Source organism: Camelus dromedarius, chromosome 14 (assembly GCF_036321535.1).
Source record: "Camelus dromedarius isolate mCamDro1 chromosome 14, mCamDro1.pat, whole genome shotgun sequence".
Taxonomy (NCBI): domain Eukaryota; kingdom Metazoa; phylum Chordata; class Mammalia; order Artiodactyla; family Camelidae; genus Camelus; species Camelus dromedarius.
Window position 1 is genome coordinate 34,204,726 of NC_087449.1, and position 14,053 is coordinate 34,218,778.

General features: G+C 50.1%; 1 protein-coding gene across 3 annotated transcripts in view; it reads left to right on the top strand.

Moving 5' to 3' along the window:
• TTC39A (tetratricopeptide repeat domain 39A) overlaps positions 1-14,053 on the top strand; it is a 47,081-nt gene that overhangs the window by 3,999 nt on the left and 29,029 nt on the right. For 2 of the 3 annotated variants that reach the window (XM_031465109.2, XM_064493595.1), the window contains exon 1: positions 7,725-7,810. The exons of the other annotated variant lie outside the window; for it this stretch is intronic. In XM_031465109.2, the coding sequence (XP_031320969.1) occupies positions 7,773-7,810 (38 nt within the window). In that variant the 5' untranslated portion in view covers positions 7,725-7,772. Of the gene's footprint in view, positions 1-7,724; positions 7,811-14,053 lie in introns of those variants that run through there. 3 annotated transcript variants of the gene reach the window in all.

Below are 14,053 nucleotides of genomic sequence, written 5' to 3' on the forward strand. Positions count from 1 at the left end.
GGTAGGACTTGCCTCACAGGATTGTTGTAAGAATGGCATGAATTAGTTTATGTAAAGCACAGAGAACTGTCCTTGTCCCATAGTCAGTGCTATACCCAGCAGTGTTACTGATTATCATGATCAGTCTCCCCAGGCCAGGAGAGGAAGGGGCTTCTCCATCAGCTCCAGTCTGATAAAGCTCTGGGAAATATTCTGATTGGCCCTTCCTTAACCAATTACTGTGTCCTGAGAGGTGGGACCAGGAAGAGGATGCACCTCCCATTCAGTCCATGGGGCTGGGGAGGACAGAAGAAAGTTCTTTAAAAATAAGCGTGTATTTGTTGGGGGGTGGGGGGTGTAGCATATATGTGGTTACATAGCAGACCTTAAAATAAAGCCATAGCTTCATGCATTATGATTTCCTTGGAGCACCCCTGTATCTGTCTCAGTCTTCCAGCTGTTGTCGACACCTAGGGAGTTGGGAACTAGTCCCTTGTCAACCCTTCTCGAGGCCTGTGCCACCCACCACCCTCCTGCGATGGTGGCTTCCCCATTCTCTCATGGAGGCTGTGGGAGGCACACCTATCGTTATCTGTCATCCTGTATATTTCACAGAGATGGGCTCTTCACTTTATCACCACCCCATCCCTGGGGTGGGATAGACCCTTCCCATAACTCGCCACCACTTGACTACGACCAGGCTATAAATTTTAAGAGCACCTTAGGAAGCAAGGAATGAGCAACAGCGTTATGATCCCTGGGCCTCCTCTCCAAGTCCCTTAGCCATCCTGGAAGGAGCCTTCCTGCAAAACCTCCACTTCTGTATGTCTTCCAGCATCTTCTTTCCCAGGAGAGAGGAGGAAATGTCTGGCTTATCCCAGGACAACCAAGCCCTTCTTTCCTTTTCCAAGATCAGCCCTTTCCCAGTTGAACAGCAGTGCAGAAACCTACTGCTCTAGGTAAAATCCTTCCCCCAGCCTACTAACTGGCTGGTTATAGTGTTATTCCAAAAGATAAAGACCTTGGTTCTTGTCATACCCGAAAGAAAAGTTTGCAGCTGGGAGATGGTGCATTGTGTGGCGAAAGATTTTAAAAGATTTATTTAAAAGGAAAGAAAAATATAGCCCCAAGGAATGCAGGCAGGCTGATCCAAAGGGAGGAAAGCAGTGGCTTTTGTCTCCCCTTCTCTTATACCCTCACTTAGAGGTGGTCTTTTGATTGATTGATGGCTTTTGTCCCTGGAATACTTAGTCATGTTTGGGCCCTTTGGGCATGTCCTTACCCAAGGTGTATACAGAAAAACCCGTGGGGGTGGGGGGTGGGGGCAAGAACCTAAACCGCAATGTTAATTATAATACAATGAACATTGTTCGTGCTGGTCAAGTCCTTTCAGGGTTTTAACCAGTTTCTTGCTGGCTCTCATTTAGAAGAAATACAGTCTCTATGCTGGAGGCGGGCATAATGCCATCTTCCGGACCATCCTCCGTCTCTTCCACCTATCTTCCCGGTGCCCCCGCTTGTCTAATTACCTAACAATAGTATAACCAGGACGATTACATTAGGACTTATGACATCAGGCACCTGTCCAGGTAGACCTGGGCCAGGTCTATTCCTTTCAACTCCCTTTTCCCCCATGGGATGAAGTCTGTCCCTGCTTGTTCCCTCCCATAGTCTCAGGTGTCCCCCTTACTCCCTGGCAGAGTTGGCCCTGGCAAGTACCCACACCCTGCAAAAATTCGTCTTCAGCTGAGAAACACTCTCCCTCAAATAGAGCATCTAAGTGTCAGATTAAAGTGACTATGTTGTCTTTCCAAGAAAATGGATGTGTGGGGACTTCCCTTACACCTAGGCAACTGAAGGGCACACCCAAGCACTGTCCTGTGCACAGGCAAAGAGGGATGGTGGCTGCCTAGGCTCAGTGCACAGCACTGCACTCAAATTGGCACCCTTCTCCTCCTTCACTCACCACTGCTCCCTCCAGCTCCCGCTTCTCTTCCCAGACACCCTCTGAACTCGGCCCCTAACTCTAGAACACCCCATCCCCTGCCACTCTGCTGCCTCAGTGGTCGTCACCTTCAGTGCACCACAACTCTGACCAGGGAGGGTCTTGCTGTCTCCAGTTCTAATAGATGCAGAAACTGAGGCCTCCTCATACTTTCTCAAATGCATAGACATTGGGGTTTTCTTTTTAGTACTAGACTATAATTCTATATTCTGCTTTCTTCACATTTTCCTACCTTTTCAAAAACTCATTCATGCAACAAACATTTATTGAGCACCTACTGTGTGCTAGGCACTGTTCTGGGCACCAGAAATACATTAGAGAACAAAGCCAAACAAACAAACAAACAAACCTCTTCCCTTGTGAAGCATAGAATTTAATAGGGAGAGACAGACTGAATGAATAAACAAAATATACAGGATGTCAGATAACAAGTGCTATGGAAAAATAATGCAGGGCGAAGGAACTGGGAGTATTATGGCAAGGGTTTTATTTTAAGTAAAATGGTCAGGGAAGGCCTCAGGGAGAAGGTGACATCTGAGCTGAGACCTGAAGGAGGTGAGGGAGGGAAGAGCATTGCAGGCACTGGGAACAGCAAGTGCAAAGGGCCCAAGGTGGAAGCGTGCCTGGCACATTTAGAGGAGAGCAAGGAGGCCAGTGTAGCTGAATAAGAGAGTAACGGGAGATGATATCAGACAGACAGATGGGGGCACAGGCCATTCAGGGCCTCATGGCTACGTGAAGACTTCAACTTGTGCGCTAAGCAACATGGGGAGCCTTGCAGGGTTTTGAACAGAAGAGTGACATGATCTAATCAAGTGGGTCTGGTGCTGAGGGAAGAGGAGACAATAGGGGGACAAGGGTAGGAGCAGAGAAACCAGTCAGAAGACAATGTAGTAATCCAGGCAAATAAATTCTCTATAAACACAATTTAAACATCTGCATAACAGTTCACTCTACAAATTCACTACAATTCATTGAACTAATTCCTTATCAATGGGCATTTAGGTTATTTCCAGCTGTATATTTTAGAAAACACTATGATGAACATCCTTATGTCATAACTGATTGTGTCTGTGTCTGTGATTACTTCTTCAGACGCATTTGTTGCCCAGGTGTTACTGGATCATCTTTCTAAAGCTTTCAGCCCATAATTCCAGTTACCCTTCAGAAAGATGGTGCCACTTTCTACTCCCACTGGCAGTGAGTGAAGTAGCACGTTTGCCCTGAGGACATGTAGTAGGTGTCCAGTGGGTGCTGCTCTGTCCTTGTGGTCCTGGCCAGGTCTGGGTGCCCATCATAGGGGAAATCCTTCTCCGGACAACCCTGCATGGTTCCAAAGCTCTTTTGGGTCTATTAGCTTATTTAATGCTCATGACAATCCTGTTATCCCTGCTTTATGAGTGAGGAAACTAAAGCTCAAAGAATAATGGTAAGGCCCCATTCCAAGTGCTTTATGTATGTGTGTGTGTGTAAAATCTCATTTAATCCTTGCAACAACCTAGTGAGGTTGGTGTCATCAGCATCCCTATTTCAGAGATGAAGTCACTGGTCCAGAGTGTCAGAACCAGGGTATAAGCCCTGGCTTGCAAACCTGCTCTCTGAACCACTCCCTGCCCTGCCTCAAGGTAGTAGGGTGACTTGCTTGGGCTGTGGGGCCAGGAGTCCAGCCAGATCTTCCTGGCTCTGCAGCCCAAATTCTAACCTCTGACAGGATAGCTAGCATTCAATGCCAGAAACCCCTCATCTGCATTCTGCATCTTCAAAATTATTCTTGGTCCCCTGTGCCTGACTGGGGCTCCTTCTTTAGACCCACCCACCCTTGGCAGCCCCTGGAGACCAGACTTTAGTAAAAGAGCTCAGATCCCACAACTGAGAACATCAGAGCAGGGAGGGCCCTTGACCTCCTGATCCAATCTTCTCTCCCCCTTATATTTGGTGGGAAGAGAGAAACTAAGGGCCAGAGTGGGGCAGCAACTTGCCCAAGGTTACACAGCTAGTGGAGGCCAGAGTCCATGGGGAGGAAGGGGGCCAGCCCAAGAACCAGGCCTCTTCAGGGAAAACTGAAGAACTGTGGCTGCCACAGCCCTCTTCCAGGGCCCTTTGTGGATCCTGTTTACTTGTGAATTATTAACGAACCCAAGCCTGTAACCTGCTAGGTGGGGCTCACTCCCTTTAAGAAAACCTGCATTCTAGTCCCTAGCTCAGCTGGGCTGAGAGGGCTCTAGAGTCCGAGGGGGGCAGTTCTGGGCTGTGGAGACAGTGGAGGTGGGGGTGCTTCATGCCAGGGAAAGGCCTGGGTGAAGACATTGAGAAAGGGGCTGAGAATAAATAGGGAAGGGGACACAGGGTCACCCATGTAATGCTCAGTAAGCCTACCAGCCTCCCTGAGAGGTTGGCACTATTGTCCCAGGACTACAGAGATTCAGAGGGGCAGGGGCAGAGCTGACTTCACAGCTTAAGCTCTTTCTACAGTGGCATCACTTTTCACATGCTCACTGCCTATTTCTGTGACCTCCCCCCCACCATTTCCATACATTTTTTGTACAGGATAGAGAGTTGAAACCTGGTTTAAGATATGGCTACACCTGAGTCCAAGTCACACTTGGTCCAAGCCTTGGTTTTCTTGTTGTAGGATGGGAGATAAAGCTACAATGGAGCTTTCTGGAGCATTCCGAGGTGGTTTCACTAAACAAATACTTATTGAAGTCCTTCTTAAACTGAGAGATGGTATTGGCAAAACCAGTCTATGGAGGTCCCCAGCGCCTCTGAGAAGTGCAGTGAGCCCAGTGGCTTGTTCTGAAAGGTTGAAGAGAAAATGAGAGAGGAAAGCAGGCCTGGAATCTCCCAGGTACAAAGCACCAGGAAACAGGTCCCGGGCAAGGGAGGGAAGAACTCGGGATGCTCTCTTGGTCCCCAGGGCTTGGCTGTCAGCTTGAGGTGGGAATGCGCAGGAGACCTGAGCAGGGTCAACTGGATTGGGAGGCAGAAATAATGGTGATTCACAGGCTCCCCAGGGTTGGGGCTGGGCTGGAGCTCCTGGAGGCTGGGAACTGCCCAGGTGGAACCCTCCTGTGGGGCGTGCCACTCTGATGCTCTGATTCACCAGATGAGTGGTTCCATCATCCCTGCCACTGTTGTGGTGTGGGCAGAGATCCAGCTCTGAAGGCAGAGCTGAGCCTCAGTTTTCATCTATAAAAGGGGGAGAATAATAGCATCTACCTTAGCACCACCAGCACCATCATCAGAGCACTTACAAAGTACTGTGCTACACGCCAGGCACTATCCTGGGCGTTTTACACATACGAACTCTTAATCCTCACAATGACCCTTTGAAGCAGGCAGTATTTCCCTTTTACTGATGAGGAAACTGAGGCTCAGAGAGGTGGCTCAAAGTGTGCATTAAGTGAGCTAATCCATATTATACACTTACATGTGTAATGGGTGTATAATGGCACATAATAAGCCTTTGATGAATGTCAGTCATTATTATAATCACTACCTCGGAGGAAAATGGTAAAGGGCTAGGCCCAGTGTTAATGTTTGGTGATTAGTCAGGCACTGACACAGAGGTGTCTGACCAGGCCCTGCCCTGTAGAGGCTCCCAGTCTGATGCAGAGACAGTCACATACAAACCTCACTCCATCCCCACCAAACACTGCGAGTGTTAGCCCAGGGTGATTAGGGGAAGTTAGAGCAGGATGTGCCCAGGAAGCCCCTGACCCAGCCAGGGAGAAAGGACTTCCTGGAAAAGGCAGCATCTGACCTGAAACTTTCAGGGCAAGTAGGAGCTTTGGCACATGGCAGGTTTTTAATAAATGTTGGTTGAATACAGTAAAGATCTACCTTAAAGCTAATGTAGAATAAAGCTTCTGAACCCCTCACTCACCTGGCCCCTCCCAAGGCTCTGGGAGGACCCTGGCAATTTTGTATCAGTAAATGTGTATTCTTTATTAAGAAGCCTTTCAATCGTAAGGTTTTGGATCACCATCTTGTTAAATGAATGAATAATATGTGACAAGGGAAGAAGGTGTGAACCAGGCAGAGGGAACAGCATATGCAAATACCTAGAGACCTGCAAGTGTATGGCATGTGATAACAACCCCCCTCCCCCCAGCCTCATCACCCAGGCTCCTCTTTATACACATTGCTGCTCTTCTTTGCAGCTTCACAAACTCCAGCTGTCATCAGTGTGCCTTTGTCCACCTCCATGCTTTTTCATCCATGTACCCATGGGAGAGGTGTATCTGTTACACCTCTCCCATGACTTCATTGTGTATAAATAATATAAACTTCAAGGCTCAACTCAGTGCCCACCTTCTCCAGGAAGCCCCCAGACTCCTCCAGCCTATATGGCACTCTCCCTTACCTGGACTCCTGTAGATGATGGTAGATGTTATCACAGCCTGCTCCTTGTAGTTAATTATGTTCTCTGTGTCTATGTCAGAATCCCAGAGGTGGGATGACCCTTGCAAGTGAGCATCTGGCCTCTGCTCACATATGGACAGAGTAAGAACTCATCACCTTTCCAGGCATCTGTTTAGATTTAGACAGTAATTCCCTAAACCTCTCCCTTTTGCCATCAGGCCCAATCTGCCTGGTTCTCCCAGGACCTAGTCCAAGCCCTCTTTACATCATGGCTGCTTCCACAGGCTCCTCCTGTTTCCTCCTCTGACATGCTGGAGCTCAGCGCTGATCCAGGGGCGCTGGAGTCCCTCCTCCTTCTATCCCCTGCCTTTGTTAAGGGACAGCTCTAATGGCAGCCATGTGCTCTGATGAGTCATGGTTAAGAGCATCTGGGGCCTGGAGGTGGTAGCTGGTTAACTCCTCATGGGCCACTGGCTCTTTCTGCCAGCAGACCAGGTCGGCTTCAACCCTGTTCCTAGACACATGCCTTAGGGGCTGGGCACACAGTAGGCCTCTGAGGAGTGTTATGGGTAACCCCACATAGACCCTAGGGATTCAGAGCAGAGGGGATCAAGAGGGGTAAGAGTGCGCACTTTGGAGTTAGGAGGGTTGAGTTCCAATCACAACTTGCCTGCCATTTACTGGGTGAGTGGCCTTGAGCAAGTCACATGAACTCTGTGCCCCGGTTTTCCCATCTGTAAAATGGCAGTTATAGGGATTATCTGAGGAGGGAAGTGTGAACTGCTGGCTGGCAGTGAGTGCTGAACTCAGAACTACTTTCTGCCTTCTGGTCTCCTGCAAACACAGTCAAGCTGTGGGCAAGTGGGTGGGATTAAAATCCAAACCTGACTCTGGAGGCCATGTCTGTCTCTGCTTGAATGCCCTCCACCAATGCAGTAGGACGATGAAGGCTTCGGGTGGGGGACGCTGCCGTGGGGCGGTGGGGGGGAGGCCGGGAGGTGGACCTCCGGTCTCGGAGAACTTTCTGGGCTCAGATTGGTGGGGCTGCGTGAGGAAGGAGCGAGCTCCCGCTCCCCTCCCGGGGGCTGCGCGCAGCGGGGTCTCCGGCATGGGCGGCACAGACCTTGGGCGCCGGGGGCTCTTACCTGTCGGGGCGGGGGCGCCTTCCGCCAGCCGGCCGACCGCAGGCAGACCCCACCGCTCGCTGCTGGGCCAGCGTCTGCGGTCGGCCTGGCCCCACTGCGCGGGAGGGCAGACCGAGGCCCGGCCCGGCCCGGCCCCGCCGCCTTCCCCGCCCCTGGCGCGCCCCTCCCCGGCCGCCGCGTCCGCGGCTCGGCCGCACAGCACCCGCTCGGTATTCCGGCGGCAGCACCTGGGCCGCGGCTGGCGTCCGGCGGGGGCACACCGCCCGCCCGCCTCGGCGATGACCACGGCCGGCGCCCCGGGCTCCCCACCCGCAGGGTAAGTGCGCGCTGGGGCGGCCCCCGGGGGTGCGGGTCGGGCTGGGCCGGGGGAGGGGGGCGGTGCCGGGCCGGGCCAGGCCTCCCTCGCGGCCCGCACTGCGGCTTGCCGCCCCTGCCGGCCGGCACCGCGCCCCCCGCCCCGCCTCCGGGTGCCGCCGCTGCCGCGGAGCGGGGAAGGGGCTGCGCGGGCGCAGTGGAGGCGCTGGGGACCCTGGGTCAGCCTCTCTTCTCTGGGTCTCAACTTTCTCTTGAAGCTGTGGCCACAGCCACGTCAGAGCCGCCTTTGTCCTTCGTGGCATTTACACCTGTAGGTGGTTCTTACAATCACCGTTACAGGTGAGGAAACTGAGGCATAGCTCTTAAGTGACTTGTCTTATGTCTCCCAGGAGGTGAGAGGTCGGGCTAGGATTTGAACCCAGCTTTGTCTGATGCCAGACACTACTTCATCTTCAGGGTTATTTGGAGGAGTTTAAAGGCTAAGGTAGGAACCGCCCAGGCCCACTGGGCACAGCAGGAGCCAGGGTAGTAAAGGTGCGTGTTGCCACTTTCAGCATGGCACTCCTGCCCATCCCCACCCCACTGAGGAACCCTGCAGGACTCCTCCACTGCCCCTGTAGCAGTGACAGCTGATAACTTCTGGGAGATCTGGAGCAACACTTGCCATTCCTGGGCCTCAGAGGGTAGGGGCTGGGAGCCCCGCTGTTGGAAGAAGGGACTGCTGGGAGGTTGCTGGGTGGAGATCCTGCCCAGGTGAGCTGGGAGGGGCGCCCGTTCTGCCCAGAGCCTCACCACCAGGGACAATATTTGCCAAGGGCCACAGAGCTAACACAAGAACAGGGAAATGACAAGGCTGGTGCCAGCTGTCAGCTGGAGGCCTCCACAGGGCCTGTGCGTGTCCCAGGCTAAGGGCTTAGAAGTTGGGTGGCTGGGGGACACCCTGGCTTGGGGGAGGGTTGCTTGGTGAGTCTTATCTTGACCATTTTTGTTGTATGACTTTGGCCAAGTCTTGTATCTTCCCTAGACTTCTGGTCCCTCTTTTGGAAAATACAGAGAGGCTGGGCTGGCTGTTCCCTTCCTTCTCTGGATTGGTCTTTGTAAATCTGGAAGCTGGTTAAGTCCCTTCTGTCCAGCCTTGAGCACTACTCCACTGGGCCGAGAAAAATGGTTTTCAGGAGAGAAGACAGGCACGGAGCAGGGCACCTATGAAAGAATCCTGAACTTGTAGGCTAGAAGCTGCATTCATCCCTCTTCTTTATACACTCACATCCCTGTCTGAGTCCCTTCTACAACCCCGGGGCTTCTCTGGCCTCTCTTTCGGACTCTGGGGCAGTGAGCTTGCCCATCTAGCACTGGTGAGTCTTCCTTGTACTAAACCATACCTGTCACCTGTGTGCCCTCCAGGTCAATCTGCCCCTGACCCTGGTCAGTGCTATTGTAGCGAGCAGAGCAGGGGCATGGCAGCTCCATGCTCATTCCGTCACTCAGCAAGCACTCCCGAGGCCTGCTCTGGGCCCAGCTTCCTGTATGAGGGAATCATTCCTGTTCTTGAATCATTCCCCAGCAATCATTCCTGTTCTTGAATGATTATCCTTTGCACATGTGTGAATGCTCTTCCAGATTGCCATGGAAAACAAACCAAGATTTAAATTTCCATCACTTAGAAAATTCTGAAATATTTTCAGTTTTCAGAAAATATAGCAAATAATAAGATGAACTCCATCCCTTTGTCACCAAGCTTTTTCAGATATTAACATTATGCCCCCTTTATTTCATATTCTGTTAAAGAAATAAACCATGGCAGATACCATTGAAGCCCCTGTGGACTTCTGTCTCTCCCAACTCCATTCCCTCTACAGAGGTAATCGCCATCTGGAATTTTGTTTTTATCAATTCTCTGTATTCCTTTGCTGACTGTGTATAAGTCTAAAAAAATGTTGTTCTTTAAAATTTTTCTGTAAATGGGGTCATACAGCATGAATCAGTCTGCAGCTTGCTTTTTCTCACTCAGCTTCAGGTTTCTGAGATTTAGCCCTCTTGATCCTTGAAGCCCTGGTCCCCACTCTCCCTGATGTATGATATGCCACCCGAGGTAGAGACCGTCCTTTGTGTATTTATCCAGCCTTCTTGATGGACATTGTGGTGGTTCCCAGTGTCTTGCTATTCAAACAGTGAGTGTTCTTGAATGATTATCCTTTGCACATGTGTGAATGCTCTTCCAGATTGCCAGGTTCCTTGGAGCGGAATCACTGGGTCACAGGGTTTGCACACTCAATCTTGTAGAGTTACTTGGTTTCGTTAGAAAAGTAATGCTGCTTGGTAAAAGAAATGATGGAAATACATAATCTTAGGGGAAAAAATTGCTAACATTACCTGAATACTTCTTATTGTGCTTTACACTCTGTCAATCATTCTTCCCAGCAACTCTGGGAGATAGGTACTGTCATTCCCATTTCGTTGGTGTGGAAACTGAGGCTCATAGAGGTTAAAGAACCTTCCAGAGTTTCTCCAGCAAGTGATTGCTGAGTTGCAACTTGAGTCCAGGGTTGTCTGTTTTCAAAACTCCCAAAGGCCATGCTGCCTAGGCAGCACCATATCACTCCCTCAGCTAAGGAGGACTCTAGAAGCAGAGTCACAATCATATCTGCAATTTAGAAAGGTCACTGTGAAATTAACAGGTCCCCATGGACAAGTTGCCTGACCCCTGAGCCAGTGTTCTCCTGAGTGCTGGAGCAGGGAGTAAAAGCCATCTCAGGCGCCAGCCTGCTCTCTGAGTGACTGTCTTCCCATGCCTCCACTGCCCCACCCCTTATCACCCTGCCTGGGATCAAGGTAGGAGGGTTTTCTATCTCCAGCAGGGACTGAGGGTCCCCCAGATCCACCCAGCTCTGCCCACCAGGCACTAAGGTAACAGCTTCCAGGCAGTGAGAAGGTGGGAGGAAAGGGGAGAGTGGGAAGCCTCCAGACCTGACACTCCCTCCCACCCTTTAGTTCTCTTCTCACCTTGGCTTCAAGCTCCCTCCTTCACTATGCTAAAGCTCCTGGTATTAGTCACCAGCCATGCTCCTGGCTCCACACACCTCAACATCCCCCACTTGCCAGCGGTCACCATCACCACTCAGGAGCCCAGGAATTTATTGGCCTGGACCCTGTCAGGGTGGATTGGAGCAGAAAGGCCTTAAAGACTTGGGGACAGCCTGTGGAGAAGTGGAAACCTCAGTTACAGCGAGGGGAGGGGAAAGGTTGCTTTTGCAGAAAGTATTTCTGTCTTCTCCCAGGTTCCTGGGAGGAGGAAACCAGGTTCCTGTCTTCACTGTCTTTACTTCCTTATCTGTCAAATGCAGATAAGAGCACGTCCCTCTGGGGCTGGTGAGAGGATAGAGCGAAATAATGCAGTTATCAACTTAGATAACCTGAAGTGATATTCTTACTGTGGTGATGGGTATTTATTAGTGCTATTATTAAGTTAGATGGGGTGAATGTCCCCAGCCTGCCTGAGCTTGCCAGCTAGCTGGGACGCCCCCACCTCACCCCTCCATTTACGGGCCTTCCAGAGCCCCTGTCTTCCCCACCTGCTGCATGACAGCTTGGGCACCCTTCCCACTGTAGTGCCGTGCCTCCAGCCCTTTGCTCACACTCTTCCCCTTCTGGGACTTCTTTCTCCACCTTGTCCTCAATTCAGGGCCATCTTTTCCAGAAAGCTTCCTTGATTGCCCCACCCTCACTTCTGGGCCTCGTCAGCCCCCAGTGATTCCCATGATCTCAACCCCAATGTCTCTGACTTTCTCTGCCTCCGCCTACATCTGTCACTTCTGTAACCCATGAGCTCCTCAAGGGCAGGCCTAGGTTTGGAGCCAGATTAGTGGGTATTTGGGGGAGGGAAGGAGAAAGGAATTCAGCCCTAGGGCTGCCCTGAAGAAGCTCCTAGTCTGGAGAGAGGTCACTGCAGACCCCCCTCATTACAGTTAAGAGGAAGAGGGGCTGGGGCTGCCAGGGGAGGGAATGTGGACCTAGGAGGTAGAACCTTTTTCTTGATGAGGGGTGGACATGGGTGTGGGGTGTGTGCAGAAATAGGAGGTAGGGTCTTGATTCTGGAATTGTTTAGAGATGGACAGAAGCCAGGACAATGGACTTGAAGCCCTGGGATGGAGCTGGTGGGCAGAAACTTGGATTAGAACCCATACTTGGGCATATGGCCTTGGCCAACTCACCTCTCCTCTGTGCCTGTCTCCTCATCTACAGTGGAGATAATAACCTCACTTCACAAGGCTTTGTTGGGGCTCAGAGGGAGAACACCCGTTAAGTGCCCAGGGCGGTAGGTGCTCACTGCCTCTTCGTTGATTCATCCAACAGAGACAATGAGCTGAACACCACTCACTAAGCTAAGCCCTGGGCCTAAAGTAAGACCCTGTTCCCGTCTCATGAAGAAGGGAGCAAGGGCTGCTTCCAGTGGGGCCTTTTAGGCCCTGGGAAGGAACATGGTGTTTATCCTAAGAGTAATGGGAAAGCAGTGAAGGATTTCAAGTCCAGAGTGTCATGGTCAGACATGGGTTTTGAAAAGATAGCTTAGGCTATTATGAGAGGGATGGAGTAAAGGGAATAATGCTTCCAACATTCTCCCTCAAAAAAAACTACCTAGAGGCTGGATGGGTTACAACGTACATCCTTTGAATTACATTCCTGAGCTCCCACAGAAGTAACAAATCCTCTCAAGCCAAGAACTAAGAGGGAGCTGCAATCAGGCTGGTAAATGAGATGAAGCCACAGCAACTTGAGGGTATTTACAGATTGCAGAAACCTAAGCCTTGAGTTTTAATGGCATGTAGGGATGGGAAATAAGGTCCTGGAACTACCCAGCAACAGTATGAGGAGCTGAACTTGCCTCCTTGCCACCCCCACATGCATCTTGCATCTTCAAAGGGCATCCTCAGAAAATAGGGGCATTGACCAGAAAAAAGTACCCATCTACCTGCAAAGGGAGATGACAGTTCTGGTGGAACAGAGGCTCCCTAGAAAATTATGCATGTTGGTCTGCCATCACACAAATTTTGGGTTTGAATATACACTACCTTTGTGGTCCTGGAAATACTGAACTAAAAAAGCAATGTAAGTGGTCTTAGGGTAGTAGTACCCCAGGTAACCTGGCTGAAGTAAATGAAAATCTTCTCTGGAGGAATGGGTTCTTCAAGATCCCTTTGGGATCAGTCAAATAGGAGCTTATGGTAAAATTGTAAAACACACAAGGAAACAAGACACTGGGAGCAATAGACACCAGAAGCAAGAAATAGCAGAATCAGAGCCTAAGAACCTAGAATGATGAGATATAGATTATAACTGATTATGTTTAAAATGTGTAAAGAAATCAAACATGGACTTGTAACAATACGTAGGGAACAAAATACTGCCCAAAATGACCAAGCAGATTTGAAAAATAAGGAAGTGGAATTTCTGGAGATGAAAAATAAAATCATTGAAATTTAAAAACTCAGTAGACAGGATACATAGCAGATGAGACACACCTAAAGAGAAGTACTGAAATGAAAGATCTAAAGAAATCACTCAGAATCTAACAGAGAGTGTGAAAGAGATGGCAAAGAAGAGAGTTAAGAGACATGACATGGAATAAAATGGGATAAGAGAGAGAGAAGAGTTAGGAGTGGGCAGGAGTGGAAGGAGTCTTCCATCAAACCTGGGTAAAGATGAGAGTGGCCAGGACTGAAAGGCACTGGGTGTAGAAGAGAGTGGATTAAGAGATCTTCAGGAGGTAGAGTTGATGGGGCTTACTGATGAAGTAGATGACGGAGGCCAGGGGGAGGGTGTGTCAAGGATGACTATTTCTGGCTTGAGAAACTTGGTAGAGGGTGTTATTTATTGAGATGGCAAAGACTGGGAAGAACAGATTTGGGAGAACAAGCAAGAATTCAGTTTTGAATACTTTTGAATACATGTTTCATTTTGCTTGGGAAGTTCTGCTGATGCATGACAGTGGAGGAGACATTAGAGCTAGGCCTTAAGATATGTTTAGAGTTTACCTGGTGGAGAAGGAACTTTTAACTAACCTTTGAGGAAAAGGATCTCCTTTCAGCAAGATTATCGAGAAGCTTTTTGGCACCTTCTCTCCTCAAGAAACCCCTTGTGAAGAGATATTTACAAGACCATCAGATAGGACTTTTGGGATCATCTCTCATCTTTCAGAAGGGAAGCCAAGGCTCAGAAAGGTCAGAGATTTGCTCTCCTGGTCTTA